Source organism: Danio rerio, chromosome 1 (assembly GCF_049306965.1).
Source record: "Danio rerio strain Tuebingen ecotype United States chromosome 1, GRCz12tu, whole genome shotgun sequence".
Lineage (NCBI taxonomy): Eukaryota > Metazoa > Chordata > Actinopteri > Cypriniformes > Danionidae > Danio > Danio rerio.
The window spans coordinates 24375612-24397273 of record NC_133176.1 but is presented as its reverse complement, the minus strand read 5'-3'; the positions used below and the strand labels follow the sequence as shown (position 1 = coordinate 24397273).

The following is a 21662-nucleotide window of genomic DNA, read 5'->3' as shown; positions in this document are numbered from 1 at the left end:
TGTTGTGGGAAAATGCAGTGCGTTTTATTAATTTGTTTGTGTTGTGAGAAAATGAAGTGCAGTTTAATAATTTGTTTGCGTTATGAGAAAATGCAGTGCGTTTTATTAATTAGTTTGCGTTATGAGAAAATGCAGTGCGTTTTATTAATTAGTTTGCGTTTTGAGTAAATGCAGCGTGTTTTAATAATTTCTTTGCGTTATGAGAAAATGCAGTGTGTTTTATTAATTTGTTTGCATTGTGTGAAAATGCAGCGTGTTTTATTAATTTGTTCGCGTTGAGAAAAAGTGCAGAGTGTTTTGTTAATTTGTTTGCATTGTGAGAAAATGCAGTGCGTTTTATTTATTTGTTTGTGTTGTGAGAAAATTCTGTGCGTTTTTTTATTTGTTTGTGTTGTGAGAAAATGTAGTGCATTTTATTTATTTGTTTGTGTTGTGAGAAAATGCAGTGTGTTTTATCAATTTGTTTGCGTTATGAGAAAATGCAGTCCGTTTTATTTATCTGTTTGTGTTGTGAGAAAATGCAGCGTTTTATTAATTTGTTTCCGTTTTAACAAAATGCAGCGCGTTTTATTAATTTATTTATGTTATGACAAAATGCAGTGCGTTTTATTTATTTGTTTGTGTTTTGAGAAAATGCAGCATGTTTTATTAATTTGTTTCCGTTTTGACAAAATGCAGTGCGTTTTATTAATGTATTTCCGTTATGACAAAATGCAGTGCGTTTTATTAACTTATTTCCGTTTTGACAAAATGCAGCGTGTTTTATTAATTTATTTCCGTTATGACAAAATGCAGTGCGTTTTAATAATTTGTTTGCGCTGTTTGAAAATGTAGCACATTATTTTTATATTGTTTTGGTTGTGAGAAAATGCAGCACGTTTTTTTTTTTTCTCTTTTGACAAAATGCAGCGTGTTTTATTAATTTGTTTGTGTTGTGAGGATTTGCAGCGTTTGTGTTGTCAAATGGATGAAGATCTTTTCTTAATTTGCTGGTGTTTTTTGTAATTGCATGTGTGACACCGTAAAATCACTGTTTAAAACCCCCATAAAAATAAGAGCAGCATACATTTTAAGAAGAGCATGTTAAAAAATGTACAATGATATTTTTTCATTAAAATATTTATTTCTACAGAAATGTATTGAAACAAAAAAAAAATAATAAAGGAATTGTGGCATTAATCTATATTTTGCTATTTATTATTAATCAGTATCAAATGCTCAGTTTGAGATGCTTTAAGAACTGACATATAATCAATTCAAATAAGTTTTAAATGCCAAAAACATTAATGGATTTCTTGAATTACTTGATCTTTCCATTTACAGCGTTTAATAGATGCAGCAGCATTTCTTCATTACATTACCAAATGTTAAGACAGTTTTAGATGAAAAAAAAAAAAAGTAAGCTAAATGCAATAGTAGTAAATATAATACCTGGATTCATTTGAGTAATTAGAACTCATGTGACATCACTTTACAATTAATATATGCATGCACATTATGTAATTGTTTTCATAAAATCACATTTTTTATGTCATTTATACAGATCTTTTTTTCCCGTGTTCTTTAAAATGCACTTTAGACCCCAAAACACCATTCTTATGTAAATGATTGTGCTTTAATTGGAAACTATGTCGTGCACTTCCTGTAACGTATTCGATTCTGAACATAGTCGGTTAAATACACACTTGCAGAGAAGCAGTGGTTTACACTGAAAAGATCATATAGAAGAGATATACTATGTTAAAATTCAAATACAGTGGATGTGTGGATGTCTGTACACGTATGTTTGTGTGTATAAGCGTGTGTGTGTGTGTGTAAAGCAATAACAATAATAGAGAGAGAGAGGACAGAGAGAGAGAGAGCAGCTTAAGCAAATTAACCCATTTTATTTTTTTCCACATTGTAACAGTTTTATGCCATGTGTTATTCATTTAAACACTGTTTGTATTGTTTCTACTAAGTAACAATCAGTTTCCAGTGTGCTTGTAATTTGTAATGTTACACAATTTTTTAAATATATAGTCATTTGTGTGCTCTGAGTAATTTGTTTGTAATTGAGACTAATTAGCCGTAATTGATTTGATGATAATTAGTATTGTCCGTCTCTGGTCCCCAGCCTAAACGTGTCGCCGGGGAAACGAGGGGTGGCGGGTGGCTGGAGGCGGAGCTTAGGTAGGTGAGTGACACATGCAGACAGTTATCACGCAGCATGTGCTGTTTTAACGAGCTACTTAGCAATGCAAATTTGCTTAATTAGCACATATGTTGTTATTTAGGTGTTCTCTATCTGAAAAAAAAAATCTAATTAAAGACCATAGAGCTAGTATCTGGAGACAAGTTTGTGTGCATGTGTGTGTATGCGTATGGCTGCGTATTTAACAAAGATTAGCTTTCTTTTATATACGGCTATGAAAAAAAGACATAATTGATAATGGAATCATTGTTTTATGTTTTATTAAAATGTTAATAATGTTTTTATTCTATTATGGATGTGATGAGTTTTTTTCAAAATTTTAAATGAAAGTATTGTCAGTTTTTGGATTGCATTTCTTAACCCCTAATGTTAACACTTAATGCTTTTTTTTTTTTTTAAACACATCCCATAATTTCTAATATATCAACCTCTACCAAATGGTAGATATGTCGGTTTATGGTAAAAGTGCCAGAATAATATACTATAAAAAAATATGAAAAATATGAAGTGTAAGACCAATTTATAAAAAAAAATGTCCCGTGCATAATCCATTCATTCGATAATGCTTTTTATTCTGGAAAATCAAGCTCAAGAAAAACAGTCAATATTTTGTTTTACTGTTTATTACAAAAAATAAAAAATAAACTGTAATCCTGTTTATAACTTAAAATTAAGAATAAAAAAAAACACAAAACAAAAATGAAATAACAAAAACTATTCAAAAAACATTCAATGTGTAGACGTGCACGAGATGGAGATGCCCCTTGTTTTACACTGATTGGTCAATAGCTAAAAGGCTGTAGGACTTAAAACAAACTTCGCTTATCAACTCATGCATAAAACAGGTACATATACACCTATCAATTACTCGCATATACACCTATACTATTGGATGTACAAAACAATATAAATGATATATATATATATATATATATATATATATATATATATATATATATATATATATATATATATATGCATGCAAACACTCAGATACACACACACATATACACTCGCATGTACCTATATACTCGATCTATGCATATGCGCCCTAAAACTCCCACATATGAATATAAACTCGATATTTAAATTATTAATTTATTTAAATCCTACAGCGCCTCATAGTTATTGACCAATCGGCAGAAAAAGGTGCGTTTTATGCACGCCCACACGTTGAAATCTTGTTTTTTTGTTTTTTTTTGGTGTTTGTTTTTTTGATCAAACTAATAAAATAGTTTTTTTACTCATTATTTAGTTTTTGTTTTGTGTTTGTTTTAATTCTCCGTTTTCAGCTAAAAACAGGAGAACAGATAAGCTTTTTTGTGCTTAGAATAAACTGAAAAATGAAATATTGACTGTTTTTCTGGTGTTTTCTTTCCTAGAATAAATGAAATGATTGTTTGAACTGAAGATACACGGACCAAAGTCATAATCAAAATTAAACAGTTTTAAATACTAAATCATCTCTAATTTTTGAAGTATACCATGAAATATTTTAGATTCTCATTTAACATGCTTCATGCCTCTTTGTTTTTTTTACAAATAACCAAAATCAAGTGTAGTAGTGCAACAGGATTATGTCTGTTGGATTTTTTGGTAAACTAACAATGCTGTGTTGTGTAAACCATTATTTAAATTAGTCAACACATAGTCAACCGTTTGGTAGAGCAGTTAAAATAATGACAGTTAAAGTCATTCAAATAATAACTGTTTTAAATAATGGTTTACACACAGCATTGTTGGTTTAAAAGAAGCAAACAAACATAATCCTGTTGAACTACTACACTTGATTTTGTCTTTATTGTAAAAACAAAAACAAAACAAAACAAGAAAGCTTATTAAATGAGAATCTGAAATATTTTATGGCATACTTAAAAAGGTGATTTAGTGTTCAAAATGTTTTATTTGTGATTTATGTTTTTAAATAAATTGGTCTTACACTTCATATTTTTTTTGGTTTTTCATAGTATAGACCATTTTGAGGAATATAAACAAAAGCAATGGCCCCAACGTATTCCTTTTTACATTTTTAAACTTCAAAAGCTTCTGAGAGTCCAAAGAGAGCCACATATTAACAAGTAATGTTATGATAGCTGCTTTAACATTAAGTTATGAATGAATTGCCTCATGTTACAGTTATGAAATAACTTGTTTGATAACAAGCAGGAAATGTTCATGAGCCAATGACATCACCACATTGAAATGGTCTATATGTATTAAGCCCAGTTCTTAACCCAGGACCATAAATCAACATATCAAGGTTGATATTTAAAAAATTAGGGAATGTGTTGAAAAAAAAATTAATTAAATGTGTTTAATTCGGAATTAAGAAATGCAATCCAAACATTATTTTCTTGGTGGGGTAGTTAAAGTTTTAAAACAGTCAAAACATGCTCAACCATTTGGTAGAGCAGGCAGGCTTAGGGTTAAGAGAAATTTAGTTCAGGTCAGATTAACACATTTCTGTGTTTTTTTGATTGAAAATCATAATTATTACAACAAATATTGAATTATTAATGCTTGTAATGTGAAAAAGACGTCTATTGTGTTGTCTAAACTAAAAGATACATGTCTGAAAACACAGCGGCTTTCTATATTTTTCAAAAAATAAAATAATAATATTAATAAGATGAAGAAAATGCATCGCACCATTGTAGAAGAAAAGAATACCAATATCTATTCTAAATCCAGATATTCTTCAAGTGATCTTATAATTTTTTCATAGCTCTGTGTAAAGATATTCATTATCATACACATATTTTAAACAGTTTCTTCTGTATGCTTGCATTAGCTGTAGAATTCTCGAGAATAACAGCCATAAATGATTCTGCTTGTGTCCTTGTTCTCTCTCTTTCTACACCCCCGCCAATCTCTCTCTCTCTCTTTCTCGACCCCCTGTGTCTCTGTTTACATCAACTCTCTCTCTCTCTCGCTCTCTCTCTTTCTCCTTCTCTCTGTCTGTATGTTGCTGTAGGATGTGATGGTGGTAGGGGAGCCCTCTCTAATGGGAGGGGAGTTGGGTGACGTGGACGAGCGTTTGATCACACGCCTAGAGAACGAACAATATGACCCTGTCAACGGTCTCCATGACGACGGTCTCCATGACTACACCAACTCACCCACACTCGGAAACGGTGGCTCCTGGAACGGTCAGCACCCTAGCAACCAGGACAGTAAGCCTGATACCATGGCAACGCAGCAGCTGGAGTAATGTGATCTGACAGTGGGTTGCTATGGCAACGGTTCTGCCAAGGGATGGGGGTATTTTCAACTGTAGAGGAAAAGCTGCTGGAGAGAAGGTGTGTGTGTGAGTGTGTGTGAGTGTGCATGCTTGCGTTTATGTTGGTGTGACATGTTTTTCCATACTTGAGACATACAGCTTCAACCATTTACAACCCAAATTCTGAAAAGGTGATCGATTTTGTCAAATGCAGTGAAATGGAGAAACTGACTTGTTCATTCTTTTTAACCTGAAAAGATTTCCTCAATGTTTTCTCTGACAAATGTAAACGTATTTTGTTGATATATAGCAAAATTTGATTTTAATGGCTGCAAAAATGTTGGCAAAATATTAGAGAAAAGGTTATAGCATACGCAAATGAACAGTCAATGATAAACTAGAGACCTGTTAATTCATGATGGTTTATGTTTGGGTATAGACCGTTTTGAGAGATGTAAACAAAAACAAGGGTCCCAACGTATTTACTGTTCTACAGTTTTAATTTCTAGAGCTTCTGAGAGTCCAAAGAAAGCCACATATTGATAAACAATGTTATGATAGCTGCTTTAACATTAAGTTATAATTGAACTGCCTCTTGTTACAGTTATGAAAGAGTTTGATCACAAGCAGGATATGTTCATGAGCCAATGACATCACCAAAAAATCCCATTCAATTACATTCACTTAGTAAAAGCACCGTCGCTTAACACAGTCTGCCACTGCATCAAGACATCCTTAAAGAAATGTACGTAAATCTTTGTTATTCAAAGTGAAAGCTATTGGTCAGTTCTGTGCTGTGTTCTGCAGGCCAGAGCTCGTATATATACATGGGCAGGTATAAGATACTGAGGGTATGATAACCTTGGATAAAAATATCACAGTGTTTGACGGTATTGTGATTACTGCTCTGAAATATATTCTTTTTAAATGTCTAGGTAAAGATATTTTGGAGCAGCATTTCAGGCTAAATAATTCAAATGAATCATTAGCCCCTTTCACACATACAGACCTTTCCGGAAAATCACTGGCAATTTTCCGGAAAGGGATTATGTGTGAACAGGCCCTTTTTAAAAATACCGGGAATTTTTTTCTAGGAATTTCCTGGAAAGAGAAGTTGTAACATTGCCAGAATGCTGTGCTGTGTGAACGCAGAAGAAAGATTGCCGGAAAGAGCACGGTCATGATTAGAACGCACTGACGTGAGACGCTTACTCCAGCCAATCAGAACATTTATACGCATTCCCGTCTGCGCTGTTTATGAAAATAAAAGCCAGATAACGTTTCAATGGTCTTTCTTAATGCCAACTGTGGAAAAGATTATCGATAAAAGTCTTATAAGCCGCTGTTTGTTTACCTTCAAGCTCTGCTTCAGTTGCTTGATGCGTGTGCACGTGAAGCAGGCGGTGAGCGCCAGCACACACACATATTATGCACCATCAACCATCAACAAAAGCCCGACCCCTTCTCTGTTTACAAATACAAGCGCAGCCGTTTAGAGCTCATTTCTGGTTGATGATGTCAGAATTTACCGGTATTTTGGTACGGATATGTGAATGGTCTTTTTCAGAAAAATTCCAGAGCATTTTTGCCCATGTGAATAGCATTTTTTAAAATTTACCGGCAATGTTGTTCCGGTAATTTTCCGGAATTTTACCGTTATCACTGTTTGAAAGGGGCTATTGACTTCTGCTGTCTCCATTTGTATCAAAAACACAGATTTCATTGCAATTTAAAATTGCGTCTTTGGATATCTTTTCTGCTAGAGATACTGGTGTCCTAAAAACAACACAAAAAAACATAAATACATTTTTTACATATACTATAGGAATGGTATAGCAGAAAATGTTGGCGGATTTAAAACCTTGACTTTTTCAAACCCTACTATACCTTGAAAATGGTTATCATCCCATGCCTACTCATATCAGAGTCGTAACAGAGTGGACATGATAAGTCCACATTTCAACTTGTTTCTGAGGAAAAAAAACAGACGATGAGTTCTCAAACACTAAACACAGCATCCTGACTTTAATGAGTGACAGATGAAAAAATCAAACGTCTGTCATGGTATGAAGAGCGGCAGAGCATTGGCATGGGCAACTGTGCCACAGTAATATTGAAATTGAGGCATATGTTGGAATAGCACAGAGAGCCAAAAAAGGGATAGTTCACACATAAATTAATTTACTCACCGAACCTTTTTTCTTTAGGACACTTTCAGAAATAATGAGACATAATCTGTCACTGGGGCGGTACCTTTTTAAAAGGTACATTTTTGTTTCTAACTGGTCCTTATAAGGTACATATTAATACCTAAAACCACAAATGTGTACCTCGAAGTAACTTAGAGGTACAAAATTTAACCTTTAAAATACAAAAGTCTACCCTGGAGGTACTAATGTTCACCAGTATGGTACAAAAAATATTTTGTACCATTATTTTTGAGAGTTTAGAAGATTTTTAACCAAATGTATGGTCCAAATTGATTCATATAATGGCAGTCAATGGTTACCTTTTTTTTTAGATTAAAAATAAACACATACAAACAGGTCCAAATTAATAAGCATGGCTCCTGATGACAAAACTAAGGTCTTACGAAATCAAACAATCAGTTATGTACAATATTATTAGCTTCCAGAGCCTGAGCAAACAGTGCAGTGCAATGATTTAGACTTGTTTGTATTAGTTTATTTTTAATCAAAAAATTGGATGACCATTGACTTGGCATTAAACAAAGCACCGAGGACCACAGATTCAGCTAAAAATCTTCTTTAATTTTTTCCTGAAGCAAAAAGTCACCTACATCTTGGATGAGTTCATTTATGTAAATTTGTTTAAATTACCTGGTAATTTTTTTTTTTTTGCGGTAACAATGCCTTTTAAGATTAATTTTTTTATCGATTTGTGCTTGGGCAACATGAAGGAATTAAGGTAATTTATTAGTTTTTTACACATTTAAGTGGATTGAACTTTAAAAAAATTCACTCGATCCAAAAAACTTAAGAACTGTGTTGTTTCAGCTTATTTTTAGATCAGTTGAACAAACAGCAAATGTCATTTTGAGAGTTCAGGTCTCAGTTTTCTGCCTGTGATTGACACCATGTGACACCATGTTAAACTTGTCCCCTCTGTCCCAAATTACTTGGAGTGTGTTGCAGCCATCTTTAAACAAGGTTAAACACAGGTTAACGAGAATTAACAGGTCAAAATCGTATTTATTTTGTTTCATTTTACAAAATATCCCAGCTATTTCAGAGTTGATGTTGTAGTTTAAGTATTCAGAAAGAAAGAAAAAAGCCTAAAAACAAACACTGCAAGCCTTGTAAATACACAGATCTATCAGTTCATTTCATATCTGAATTTTTCAGCCCTTTTTTAAAGCTTGGTGGATGTCTCGGCTTCATTCTGTACCGTACTGTTTGGTTTCCCTACAACTTAATGAAAAAAAGGTCCCATTGTGAACGCTATTGCGTAAACGCAGATATCTTTATTGCTGTAAAGTTTAATGCATAATGTAAAACACATGCAGATTTGTGCTGTTAGTTGTGTATTTTATGTATTGTTTTCAATAATTTGCATTAATAAAATGTGTTTGGTTATGATATAACATCTGTTTTGTTATTAAAATTATGGGAAACATTTAAATAATAATTAAGGGGAAACTTTTTATTACTGTAACAGAAAAAAATCTGACTTATATCAAAGACTTCTGCTTAACTAGGATGGGTCATTTTCAACAGATGCTGAGTGGGGTGGGGTTTTATTTTTTGCTCCTCCTCTAATTTTCCCTCACAGCAAACTAACGGTAAGAGCGGCATGAAACTGACATCATCAGATGGACTGCAGAGTAGAAAAAGTTGGCCAAAATGTTTCTAAATATGCTAGATGCCATGTTGTTGATGTGCAGCTCAATAAAATATATCTGTTAAATGTTAAATATATTCAATTTTCAAATATTTTAAATGATAAATGTATATATTTATTTATTAATCTAATTAACAATTTAGTTAAATAATTTAATATAAAATTTTCAATACAATTAATTAATTCATTCATTTCGGCTTAGTCTCTTTTTTAATCTGGGGTGGCCACAGCGGAATGAACCACCAACTTATCCATATGTTTTACACAGCAGATTCCCTTCCAGCTGCAACCCATCATTGGGAAACATCCATACACACACATTCACAAACATACACTACGGTCAATTTAGCTTACCCGATTCACCTTTAGCACATGTCTTTGGACTTGTGGGGGAAACCAGAGGAAACCCACGCAAACACGGGGAGAACATACAAACTCCTCACAAAAACGCCAACTGACCCAGCCGGGGCTCAAACCAGCGAGCTTCTTGCTGTGAGACAATCGTGCTACCCACTGTGCAGCCCAGTACAATTCACAGCATATAAAAACATGAATTTGTAGAAAAGGTTAATATGTTATGTATATCTTTTAAAAATGCATTAAATTTTCTAACATTTTTGTTTGTATTAAATATATACATATATATTTGTATTGCTTTAAATGAACCTGATTGTCAAATAAACCTTTAAAATGTGCTTAAACTGTTAAAATGAGGATGTAAATTAATAGACACAATTATTTAGCAAAATTATTTATTTTTTAATTATTTATTTATTATTTAACTACATAATAAAAATGGGGTTTACACTCCTAAAGCACAGCAACCCAATATTGGGAAATAAAACTTTGAATCTATTTCCCCCTCTAGTGGTCAAACGTGGTACGTGTGGATCGCAGTACACTGTATATTTGTGTGTGTGTGTGTGTGTGTACATATATATATATATATATATATATATATATATATATATATATATATATATATATATATATATATATATATATATATATATTAATATCAGTGATATTCAAATGTTCAAATATTTGATGATTAGGACAAATAAAGACTGTATTAAAGAAACAAAATAAATAAAATGGATTAACATTAGGCCAATATAATATTTATAATGATGAAAATATATTACCGAAAGAGTCAAATAAAAACAGCTGAGATTAAATAAATTACAAACTTCATTAAATCATACACATAAGTAAGAAATAATGAGTAATATAATTATTTAATTAAATACAAATGAATGAGTAAATATATATAAAAGCACTTTCGCCTCACACCAAGAAGGTCGCTGGTTCAAGTCTCGGCTGGGTCAGTTGGCTTTGCTGTGTGGAGTTTGCATGTTCTTCCCGTGTTCGCGTGGGTTTTCTCCGGGTTCTCTGGTTTCTCCCACAAGTCCAAAGACGTGGTACAGGTGAATAGGCTAAACTGTCCGAAATATATATGTGTGAATGAGTGTGTATGGTTGTTTCCCAGTGATGAGTTGCAGCTAGAAGGGCATCCCTAAAACATATGCTGGATAAGTTGGCGGTTCATTCCGCTGTAGTAAATATATTGTATTAGGATGAGACTAAAAAAAAACCTTCTTCGTTCATGAACTCTAACGTTACCAGTAGCATTGTGGGAATTGTAGTCATGTGTAGTGACGTACGCGTGACGCCTGAATGTTGTGTCTGTGGGGAAGATGGCGGACTCGGTAGCGGCTGGGCTCGGGGACGAAAACGAGACTGAAAATGAGGACAAGGAGAGGGAGAAGCGACTCTTTAGTGGCGTCAAAAAGATGGAGAAACAAGCCGCTGCTTCAGACGTCACAGAAACGCTGGGATTTTACGAGAGGAAGGCGAAATGCAAAGACAGAAAGACCAATGTGTCAGGTAAGAGTGACAGCGGCTCTGAGCTCTCAAACCCACACACTGTTTATCAGCCTCGTGAGTTGTTTACATAGCGTGTATGGGCAACATAATAAGTACGTTAAGGATTTCATTGTGCGATTTAAACGTTACAAGAAGCCAACTAATGTCTCGTTAAGCAGCTTATTTCAATGCTTGTTTTGACACAGACACGCATAAAGCTCAAGGCATCAATAACGTTATACTGTCTGAAGCATCATCAGCCTCCGGAGCGTATTTACCTTTAACGAGATCAGATAGTTTGGCATCTGTGGCTTTATTTAAGGTAATGTAAATACCAGTGTGGCTCATGTAACATTCAGCCGCTATATTGCGACTAACTTTAGAAGCATGAGGATCAAGACAGCTGATCAGGTGTAAAGTAAAAGATGTAAATTGAGATCTAAGCTCAGCTTCTTCCGCCGAGCTTTTTGCATTTACTTTAGAATTGAGTTAAAGTTTGTTTTATGTTCACCTATTCAGAATTTCTTAATAATATAATTTCAGAAAATTATTATTTTCAAAATCTAAATAGTGAAATCACAATAGCAGCCAGTGATTATGAAAGTACCACATTGTTCACAGTCAAATAAATAGTGCCTAGTGCAGACATTGAGGTAATGATGCTGCAAGTGTTAAGGTTAAAGCTGGTGTAGCGCCATAGATGTGTTTACTCAGGGTTGCTTAGGAACAGTAATTCTATTTGCATTATGTAATGCAATAATATGTACATTTAGAAATACAATAAAACGTTGATTTAAATTTAAAATCCGTAATTACATGTAAATAATCACTGATATGTTAATGAGGTAAGTACACACTAAAAATAACATTTATAGATCCCTTTAAAGCAGGGGTGACCAAACTTTTTCTTACGAAGAGTCAAAAATCCAAACTTGATTAAGGCTTGTAGGCCAAAGGTAAACATATTTGCCATGGCTAATTTCTTAATTTATTTTAATAATGTTTAAAAATAACTAGAAACCATTGCTATATGTTAACTAATATTTTTTAAAAACATTTTATAATAAAACAAAACAATCAAATGTATAACAGAATTACACTAGTTTTTACCTTGATTTGCTCACCGATGTCTTCTGCATTGTCCTCTATTCTTTGAGTGACAGTATTTACATTTTTAAAAATCTGATTCGTTAACAACATTTAATTGAAACATTTAATTTGAGTTAGTTTTTTTTGTAGTTTAGGAATAAAATACAAAAAAGGTTATGTCAAATTAGAAATTATAGTCTCTTTGCTAAATGCATTTGCCACCATCTCCATAATTCTCACTCTCCCCTCAGATGGGATGGTGAACCAAATTAAAGGTTACATTGGGCCAACTTTAGCCCGTGGACCCTACTTTGGGCATCTCTGCTTTAAAAGGGACAGTATACTCCAAAATAAAAAATTTACTCCTCTCAACAAGTGTTTTCAAACCTTTATGAGTTTCTGTATTCTGTTGAATACTAATAAATATACGTTTGGGAAACCTAAAATTTAGATAAGATTAGATTAGATTCAATATTATTGTCATTACACCTGTACAAGTACAAGGCAACGAAATGCAGTTTAGGTCTAACCAGGAGTCTAATAGCAGCAAGTGCAGGATATAAAGTGCAATTATAGAAAACCTGTGGGTAATATTTACAGATGGATGTACTATAAACATTTTATACAGGTTGTATTAGCTATGAACAGACATTAGCAATAGATAAATATATGTACAGATTGCTATTAATAATCAGAAGATTGCCAATAGATGTGAAAATAATTACAAATGTATATGTACAGTGGGTATGTACAATTTAAAATTAATTGAATAATATGAAAACGTAGCTTACTTCTGAATATCTTTTTTTATGTGTTCAACAGAAGAAAGAAAATCAAACTGGTTTCCAATATATAAAGAATGAGTAAACGATGACAGAATTTTTAGCTTTTTGTAAACTATCCTTTTAGCTATGTCTACTTCCATTAATAATAGTTCATTTAATCAGTTGATTAATGTTATTAGGTAGCAGTTTAATACACTTAATATGAATTGGAATTTTTTATTTAATCCACATATAAGATTTTAAGATCTGAAAATATTCAATAACAAAGAACTGCTACTTGTATTCCTAAAATAAAATGATCTTTAGTGCTTATAGTTATTATTATTGAACAGACCCTGCAAATATTCACAAGACAGAACAGACGATGGGACTGTGGTAAACCCTACAGTAATTTAGTGTGAGTATTTTATTATGTGAGGTTACGCAAAGATAATGCTACTAAAATTACAGTAGCTTTTGCTTTACACAAAACAGATGCAAACTTTTCCAGACTATGGTTGATGAGGGAACTACAGTGATAATGAAAACCTAATAACTATTTTTTTAGTTTGTATATATATTATGTAATAGATTGTTAAATGATTAAAATAACTTAATCTTCAAATCTGTATTTTACATGACATACGTTTGAACAGTTAGAACACAGAACATTTCATGACCTACATCAGAAAATCTAACTTATGACTTGTTAAACTATTTCAAGTAATAAATTAATCTTCTTATAAAAGATTTTGGTAACACTTTAGAACAATGGTCCATTAGTTCATGTTAGTTGATGTATTTACTGAAATGAAATATGTATAATTTTGTAAAGCATCAATTAATTGTAGTTCAATAGTAAATATATTAATTAATCATCCATTATTGTAAAGTGTTTCCATTATTTTACATAAAATAAGTTTGTTAAACACCTTCATACCTGAATTATGTTTCAAGTTTCAAAAAAAATGTAAAAGTATGCTTACACAGTTCTTGAGGCTCTTATAAATGGGACCAAATTTTAATAATAAAAATTCATCACCCTTATCACAATATATAATGCAATACTTTCTCATACCCATTTGTACACAGCACATTATAACTTGTAATTCATAACAAATCTGTACAACTCAACATCCAGAGCTTTGTGACTAATTGCATCTCTGTTTAATTTATACTTTAAATATAAATATATATCATTTTCTTTTCGGCTTAGTCCCTTTATTAATCCGGGGTCGCCACAGCAGAATGAACCGCCAACTTATCCAGCACGTTTTTACGCAGCAGATGCCCTTCCAGCTGCAACCCATCTCTGGGAAACATCCACACACACTCATTCACACACATACACTACGGACAATTTAGCCTACCCAATTCACCTGTACCACATGTCTTTGCGACGTGTCTGAAGAGCGAGGAGGGATCTGGGCCTGAGAAGAGTGTGCGACTTATTTGAAGACTGGAAGGGAGCGATTTCCGGGAGATTATCACTCGTTTGCGGACATTATGAGTCCCGAAAATGCATAGAGATTTATTTATGCATAGAGATTTATTTATTTATTTATTTTTCTTATTTTTTTTTTTGTCCATTTCAATGGACATCCGGTCAATTAATTAAATGTTTAAAACAAACTTCAATCTTCATATTCCTCATCACTCCACATAATGTTAACAACTTAGATATTTCCATCTAAAATATGCTCAAGAGCTTCAAGATCTGTGTATTCTGCACAATAAATTGTTTCAGTAATGAATTGGTACATCAATATAGTTTTTTTAAAAATAAAGTTCAATCATCATTACTGGAGATTTGATTTCAGTAACAGATCTTGAACCCAGTGTACATTTTAATGGACAGACATATTTGAATAAAATCCTGATCTAAAGCTTGCAATGTTACCAAAGAAGTAACAGAAAAGTAACAGAACCATTGAGCTAGTTAGAACACAGAACTTTTTATGACCCACTTCAGAAAATTGAACTTGTTATTCATTGTTAAATTATTTCAATATTACATTAATCATCACATAAATATTTTTCCATCAAATGTTTGTTTAAAAAGCAAAAAAAGGTATCAAGAACACTGAGTTAGAACACGATCGCAAGAGACCAAAGTTCAACCTCATCAACCTTTTAAATGGACAAAAAATGTAGCGGAGAGTTTTCTCTGTTTTCCCTTTTGCCAAAGGTCTTGTTGTCAAATGCTTTTATAGGCTTTTAGTGTCATGAGCTCTGATAATAAAATAAAAGATTTGCTACTTATGGATGTTTATTGAATGATGCATGATTTGAAGCATTTTGTTATACAACTCCAATACAGGGCACTTACACGCACAGGAGATGTTGTTTTCTCTCTTTCCCTCTCACTCTTTCGCTCCACACTGATTGTTTGTTTTCCCTTTCACTGTGTTCATCCTCTAGTTTATCCTTCTCTGTTACTGTTAAAAATAGAAAGGACTGTTTGTTAAGCACAAAACACATTTGCAGTGTGAGCTGTTCAACTCGGGACACTTTCTTGCTCTTATCACCACACGTTTGGCCTTAGGTCAACTCAAACATGCTCTGAAAAAGACTAGGACTTTCTGTCCGATGAACAGAACATTTGTCACTGCTCTACTCTGTTGTAAATCAAGTGCATTACCGCAACTATTACAGATGAAGACAAAAGTATTAGTATAGAACACTCAAAAAGACCTTTTGCTGTTTTGTTCAACCATACTCATTTAAAACAAGCTGAAACAACACTAATGTTGTGTTATTGTTAATATTGTTTTTTATGTTTTATGTTAAACTTAAAACTTAAATTTGTAAAAGCTAATAATTTAACTTAATTCCTTCATGTTTTTTCAACACAAATAGATTTTTTTTTAACCCAGCAGTTTTTGCAGTGAATAAAATGTTGTTGTTTTTTTTAAAGATTTTCCAAGTGATGATTAACAGGGCAAGAACATTTCCTATTATATTTAACTTTTAGGATTTTTATTTATTTTAGTCTGGATGGAATTACCCATTAAGTTAAAACAGATCTCGCAAAAGTTTTCCTTAATTTCATAATTTAAAGTTAGAAAAAAATAATAAATGGCAGTATATCAAAGAATATTGCAATATATTTGAAATCACAATACCTTTGTAAAGTGATAAAAGTATCTTGATAATTATCATATCATGTCAGCGCTAATAGCCTAGTGGATAAGTGCGCCGACCATAGACTGTAAAAGATATGGACGTAGTATCCATGACGTCACCCATAGGTTTCTAAAGAGCGCAAATGAACCATCGTGGCCAACCGTCGCCATTTTGTTCTGGCGTCATCGCACCCTCCGGGGTGACCAAATAAGGGCAAAAAGGTGGAACGTCAGTGGAGCTACAAATGCCTGCTAGCATTTTGCTTAGACAGGCTTTTCTTTGGGAGAAATGCTTAATACTTTATTACCTGCATATTGTTTGTGTTCTGACCACATGTGCTTGCTTGTATACTATAACTAAAGTGTTTAGACATTTAAAAACACTGTTGTAATACATTGAAGTACTATATATATAAACCTTAAATAAGGCTATTTCATCTCAGCATAACACTGTATGACAACGTTTCATAGCCTACAGCTAATCAATCTGTCAGATTCTGGATTGCATTTAATTTCTAAAGAAAATTATAAATGATAAATGATCGTAAATCATGTTTTAAAAACAAATATGGGATATAAGTATATCATTTCACTCACCTGGGGAATGGAGGCAACTTGAATGGTTTGTGAACACAATTAAGTGCACACAGCATGCCATATTATCTGATAATTTTAGGAAATAATTCTAAAAGGCAATTGACTGTGTAAAGCCACATAAAACAAAACAAAAATACGATGTATATGTCGAGTTCAGCGGCTAATCAGCCGGAATCAGCTGAGGTGACAAGACAGCGAGCAGCGAGACCTAGCTGTTACTCAAGTGGCCACACCCTTAATTATGCAGACTTAATAAAATTTAATAAGAATGAAATGGATGAGTTATAAAAAAATTCACCCCCTCACAGTTGTCATGAAGGGTAATAGCTATATGCACCAAAACCATCTTTTGTACCAGGCTGTAAACATGTTTTTATCAGCTGTAAAATTGGCCAATTTACCATTGCAGACAGTGAACATCTGGAATGAATTGCAGTATCAGTTCCCTCTGTATTGGCTTCATGAGGGAGAGCGGGAGGTTGCCACTTTGCGCCAACATTTAGAACCATGGTGCTCACGGTGATCCGAGTTCGATTCCTGGCTCGAGATGTTATGCCGATATTATTATTATCATTATTATTATTATCATGCCGATCCATCCCCTCTTTCCGCTCCACTATTTCATAGTGTAATTTTATGACTTCATCTGTCCACATGATGCAGGTAATTTGTAGAGCTTGTGCAAACATATCCATATTATGGTTAAATGCTTGCTTAACGGCTGCTTTCTGCTGTCGTTTTGGGTATTTTAGAAAAACACTTAGAACATATTTGCACATTGAGATAAATGTATCTTGTACATTACATATGCATGAGTGTCAGTGCTCTAAAGTGTCAAATTACAAATACTTCAAGTACTGTAATTTAGCAGTTTTTAATCAGGAAATGTACTTTACTAAGTAGTTAAAAATACATTTACCTTTACTTTTATTTCTTTTTTTAGCTAAATCAAATACATTTTCCTTTACTTTATTATTATTATTTTTTTAGCTATAATAGAACTTTAACTGCACTATTTTTCATCAAACTTCAGTTCAATTTATTTCTTCTTGTCTATCCAGTGATTGACTGTAGAATAGGATTCAGTCATGTTATTTCCTTCCAATCAAATTGCACATAGAATAATTTATACAAGTGGAAACTGGAGATTATGACTGCTACATTTGCAGTGCATGCTTTAAGTGTCTGGCTTATGAACAAATTAGGCCAGCTGGTCAGTCAGGAGCGCTCTGGGTTTTTTGGAAGGAGGGACTTGTTTAATTTTCAGCACCTCAAACACACTGGGAATTAAGGTGCTCCTGTAATTTACATTCAAATAAAGCATGTTATGTCATTCTAGTACAAAAAAATAAACGTAATTTAATCCTAGTGCGATCACAAATTGAATTTCAAAACCTAAATAAGGTTGGGGGTGATGCGGTGGTGCAGTAGGTAGTGCTGAATCCTCAGAGCAAGAAGGTCGTTGGTTCAAGCCTTGGCTGAGTCAGTTAGGATTTCTGTGTAGAGTTTGCATGTTCTCCCTGTGTTCACGTGGGTTTCCTCTGGGTGCTCGAGTTTCCCCCACAAGTCCAAAGACATGCAGTACAGATGAATTGAGTAGGCTAAAATTGTCCATAGTGTATGAGTGAGAGTGTATGGGTGTTTCCCAGTGATGGGTTGCAACTGGAAGGGCATCTGCTGTGAAAAGCCTATGCTGGATAAGTTGGCTGTTTATTCTGCTGTGGCAACCCCAGATTAATAAAGTGACTAAGCCGAAAAGAAAATGAATGAATTAATGAAATTTGGTTGCCTTTTAACTTTCTGTAATTTTTCTAATGATTTAAATGTAATTATTTTGTGCATATGTGAGAGATAGATGTTGGTACATTCGTTTATTCATCCTCTTTTCACATTTTAAACTTCCATGCTTTACATGTCTCTGTGTGTGCGTGCAGGATAGTTGCAAATAATGAGTAAAGTGGTGTCATTGTGCTGGACTATACGTTCATGTGTGTGTTTATTTGTATGTCTGTGTGCAGATCTCTCTCTAGTGAGGTTTATTAGTGCTGAGTTGACTAGAGGATATTTTCTGGAACACAATGAGGCCAAATACACTGAGCGGAGAGAGAGAGTCTACACCTGCCTGCGTATACCAAAAGAACTGGAGAAGGTACAGTACCAAACACAGCTGCACAAAACCATACAATTTATACACAATAAATGCACATGTCCTCTCAGTACAGTGTCATTCATCACATTGTGTGTAAGAGTTGGTTTATCTGCCACTAAATTGAATGACAAAGGTATACATTTACATTATTAGGTATAAAATATTATTCGATATAAAATATTTATTTTCGATTCTTAGTTAACAGAGTCATATTTTGATAGCATCACTGTTTACATTTGCTTGTGTGGAAATTAATGATGTAGCTTCATAAATACACTTTAATAGTTTGCATTTCATTTATTAATACAATTATTTATTTTCATTTATTAAACTTTATTGTAAATATTTTTGGTATCATTTCACAGTATTTTTACACAATGCGTGTTCATCAGTTGTTAATTTTAGTTTGTGTTCATTTTAGCCTTTACTAATAAACATTAAAGGTTAAAAGTTATGTCTATTTTGATGCAATTAAGGCACTGTTTAGTTATGTGTTTCAATAACTGCAAATTACTTTCCATAAGATATTAGTGCCTTTACAGCCCATGCCTTAAAATTTAAGACAAATGTCTGTAGGGCCCTACCTGGCGCAATAAGGTGTAAGACGTGTTTGCCCCAGTGTGTTGCTATTTTCAGACCAACACAACCCTAATTTTCCCGTTTTCTTCCTCTTTGTTAAAATAGCAAATTTATTTGCGCAAAGTTGTGGATTTATGGGTGTTTCAGTCTAGAAAAGAGGTGTGTTAAGGTCTAAATAGACTGTGCAACAGACCAGCTGAAACTAGGTCTAAAGTCCTGTGCAGAGCGCGTTTGTTGTGTGCCTTGCGTACACATTGCTAAATACACACAGTTTGTACAGCAAATTAGAAATATTTTTACAAATAAAAAGAATTAAAGATTAAAAATTGATTTCTTTCTGCAGGGGCTTTGTTTAGTTTATTCATGACAACTTGCTTTTGTATAATGTTATTAGTAGTAGTAGTACTTATTATAATATTATTTATATTATTAAAAACAAGCTTAGATTTGTCCACCTGTCAGGTTTTAGACCATATGGGGCATAGGATGTGTGTTTAGAACTATAACTCAGTTTTTTAACCACACTTCATTATTATTGTTCATTTATTCGTTTGAACTGAATTTAGAAATAGTTTTGAAACAAATCTTTGTGTTTAACAAACGAAATTAATTATGTAAGCTAATTGATGTCTGTGCATATCCTAAAACACAATTTCTTTATCCATGAAAGAGAGAAAGTAAAAAGTAAAGACCGATTGAAGGAGTCTCATTCTTTATGCTTGTACTGCAGATGGTCTGTTTAACTGTTTTCTCGCTAGTGAAGCATTCAGTTTTTACACCTACAAAACTGCCATGTAAATAGCAAATGCGCCATTGTGCGTCGCACCTAACTCTTAATGGGAATGGGAGATGAGACTTTGATTGGTTTATTCTGTTATTGGTAACACACCCCTAACTCATTAAGAGAATAAGCTCAACTCTGTTAGACCATGCGCCGTGGCGCAGAGCATATTTTTCCGTCCTTAAAAATAGCAAGAGTGGATTTGGACACGCCGTCAATGCGTTTGCGCCACGCACTTTAGACTTTGCGCCTAGATCGTTAAAATAGAGCCCATAGTGTGTTACCATACCTATTGTACTCGCTTGACAATACAGTTCTGTATTATCATTAAAGTTTATCACATGTTTCTTGTCAGTTTAAAATTCTGATATACTATTTTCTGTACACTAATTGAAGTTATCTCTGTGAATGTAAAAACCTAGTGTAATATACAGTACCAGCTTGCTCTGTTAATAGGAATACAGCTAAAAAAGAAAAGCAGAAAATCGCTATAGGGCTTTAAATAACACAAAGGAAAGAGTGCATTTTTACTGTTAGAGAAACGTTTATTGTTAGCTCACATTGTTGACGCACCAGCATTTAAACAACATGCACCTTATTTTGCACCTCTGATAGGTTTTGTTCTATGATTTTATTCTATATGTCTATTATGTGTTCTATTTATATCTATATTATTTTAGAATTTTTTTTTACTATTTATGACCTACAATATGTTTTCTACTGTTATGGATGTTGTATATTTTTTGTTCTCTTGTTTATATACTTTAACCTGTCCACCCAGTTACCTTTACATGTACACACACTTCCTTGCACTCTCACAAGCGCACACATAACTAGCTGCACCTGATTGTCTTTTCTGTTATTTTTCTGTTATTTGTTTTTCTCTGTTTTCCATTTGTATTTGATTTCATGTCATGTAATTTGTGGATTTCTTTGCATAAAAAAACAAAAACACCATGTAAAATACACCTGAATTAAATGGAGAAAATGTGTGAAATACGATATTGTTGTTGAGGGTTATGAAAACAATGTTTTATGATAATCTTTTAAGATATAACTAACTTTAAAAACGATCTTTTATATCAACAGTTTTTAAAAAATATATATTTATGTATTGATCATACTAAAATAAACAAGTTATAGAAATTTTTGCTAAACTAATTAAATAATAATAAAAAAAAGAGTGAAAAATTTAATGACTGAAAGCCGGAAGCGGACATACTGATTTTTATTGCCTGTTTTCATTTGAATCTCTTGACTTCCAGCATTAGTATTTATTTTAAGCTCTATTTTCAGCTAACAGCACCTTCTGGAGAGGTGGAAATCAAGATAGTACAAACTCCATCTGATTTGCTCTAATTTAGATAAACAAACTAACCTGTGCATGTAGCACACAAATACTTGGCACATAAAGCTAAGTGAATTTATTGCACTTCT

At 33.1% G+C, this 21662-nt stretch overlaps 2 protein-coding genes across 4 annotated transcripts in view; both read left to right on the top strand.

The window, feature by feature from the left end:
* The window catches only part of ldb2b (LIM domain binding 2b), a 29744-nt gene extending 20734 nt beyond the window's left edge, over positions 1-9010 (top strand). Inside the window, exons 9-10 of one of the 3 annotated variants that reach the window (XM_009307714.5) lie at positions 2117-2172; positions 5169-9010. In XM_009307714.5, coding sequence (XP_009305989.1) covers positions 2117-2172; positions 5169-5175 — 63 coding nt within the window. In that variant the 3' untranslated portion in view covers positions 5176-9010. Of the gene's footprint in view, positions 1-2116; positions 2177-5168 lie in introns of all 3 variants that reach the window. The other 2 variants (XM_009307716.5, NM_131315.3) reach the window with 2 other exon arrangements.
* Positions 9011-10942: 1932 nt separating this feature from the next.
* Positions 10943-21662, top strand: part of tapt1b (transmembrane anterior posterior transformation 1b) — a 32896-nt gene continuing 22176 nt past the window's right edge. The window contains exons 1-2 of the mRNA NM_001123250.1: positions 10943-11162; positions 18735-18865. Of these exons, the coding sequence (NP_001116722.1) occupies positions 10973-11162; positions 18735-18865 (321 nt within the window). The 5' untranslated portion in view covers positions 10943-10972. The remainder of the gene's footprint in view (positions 11163-18734; positions 18866-21662) is intronic.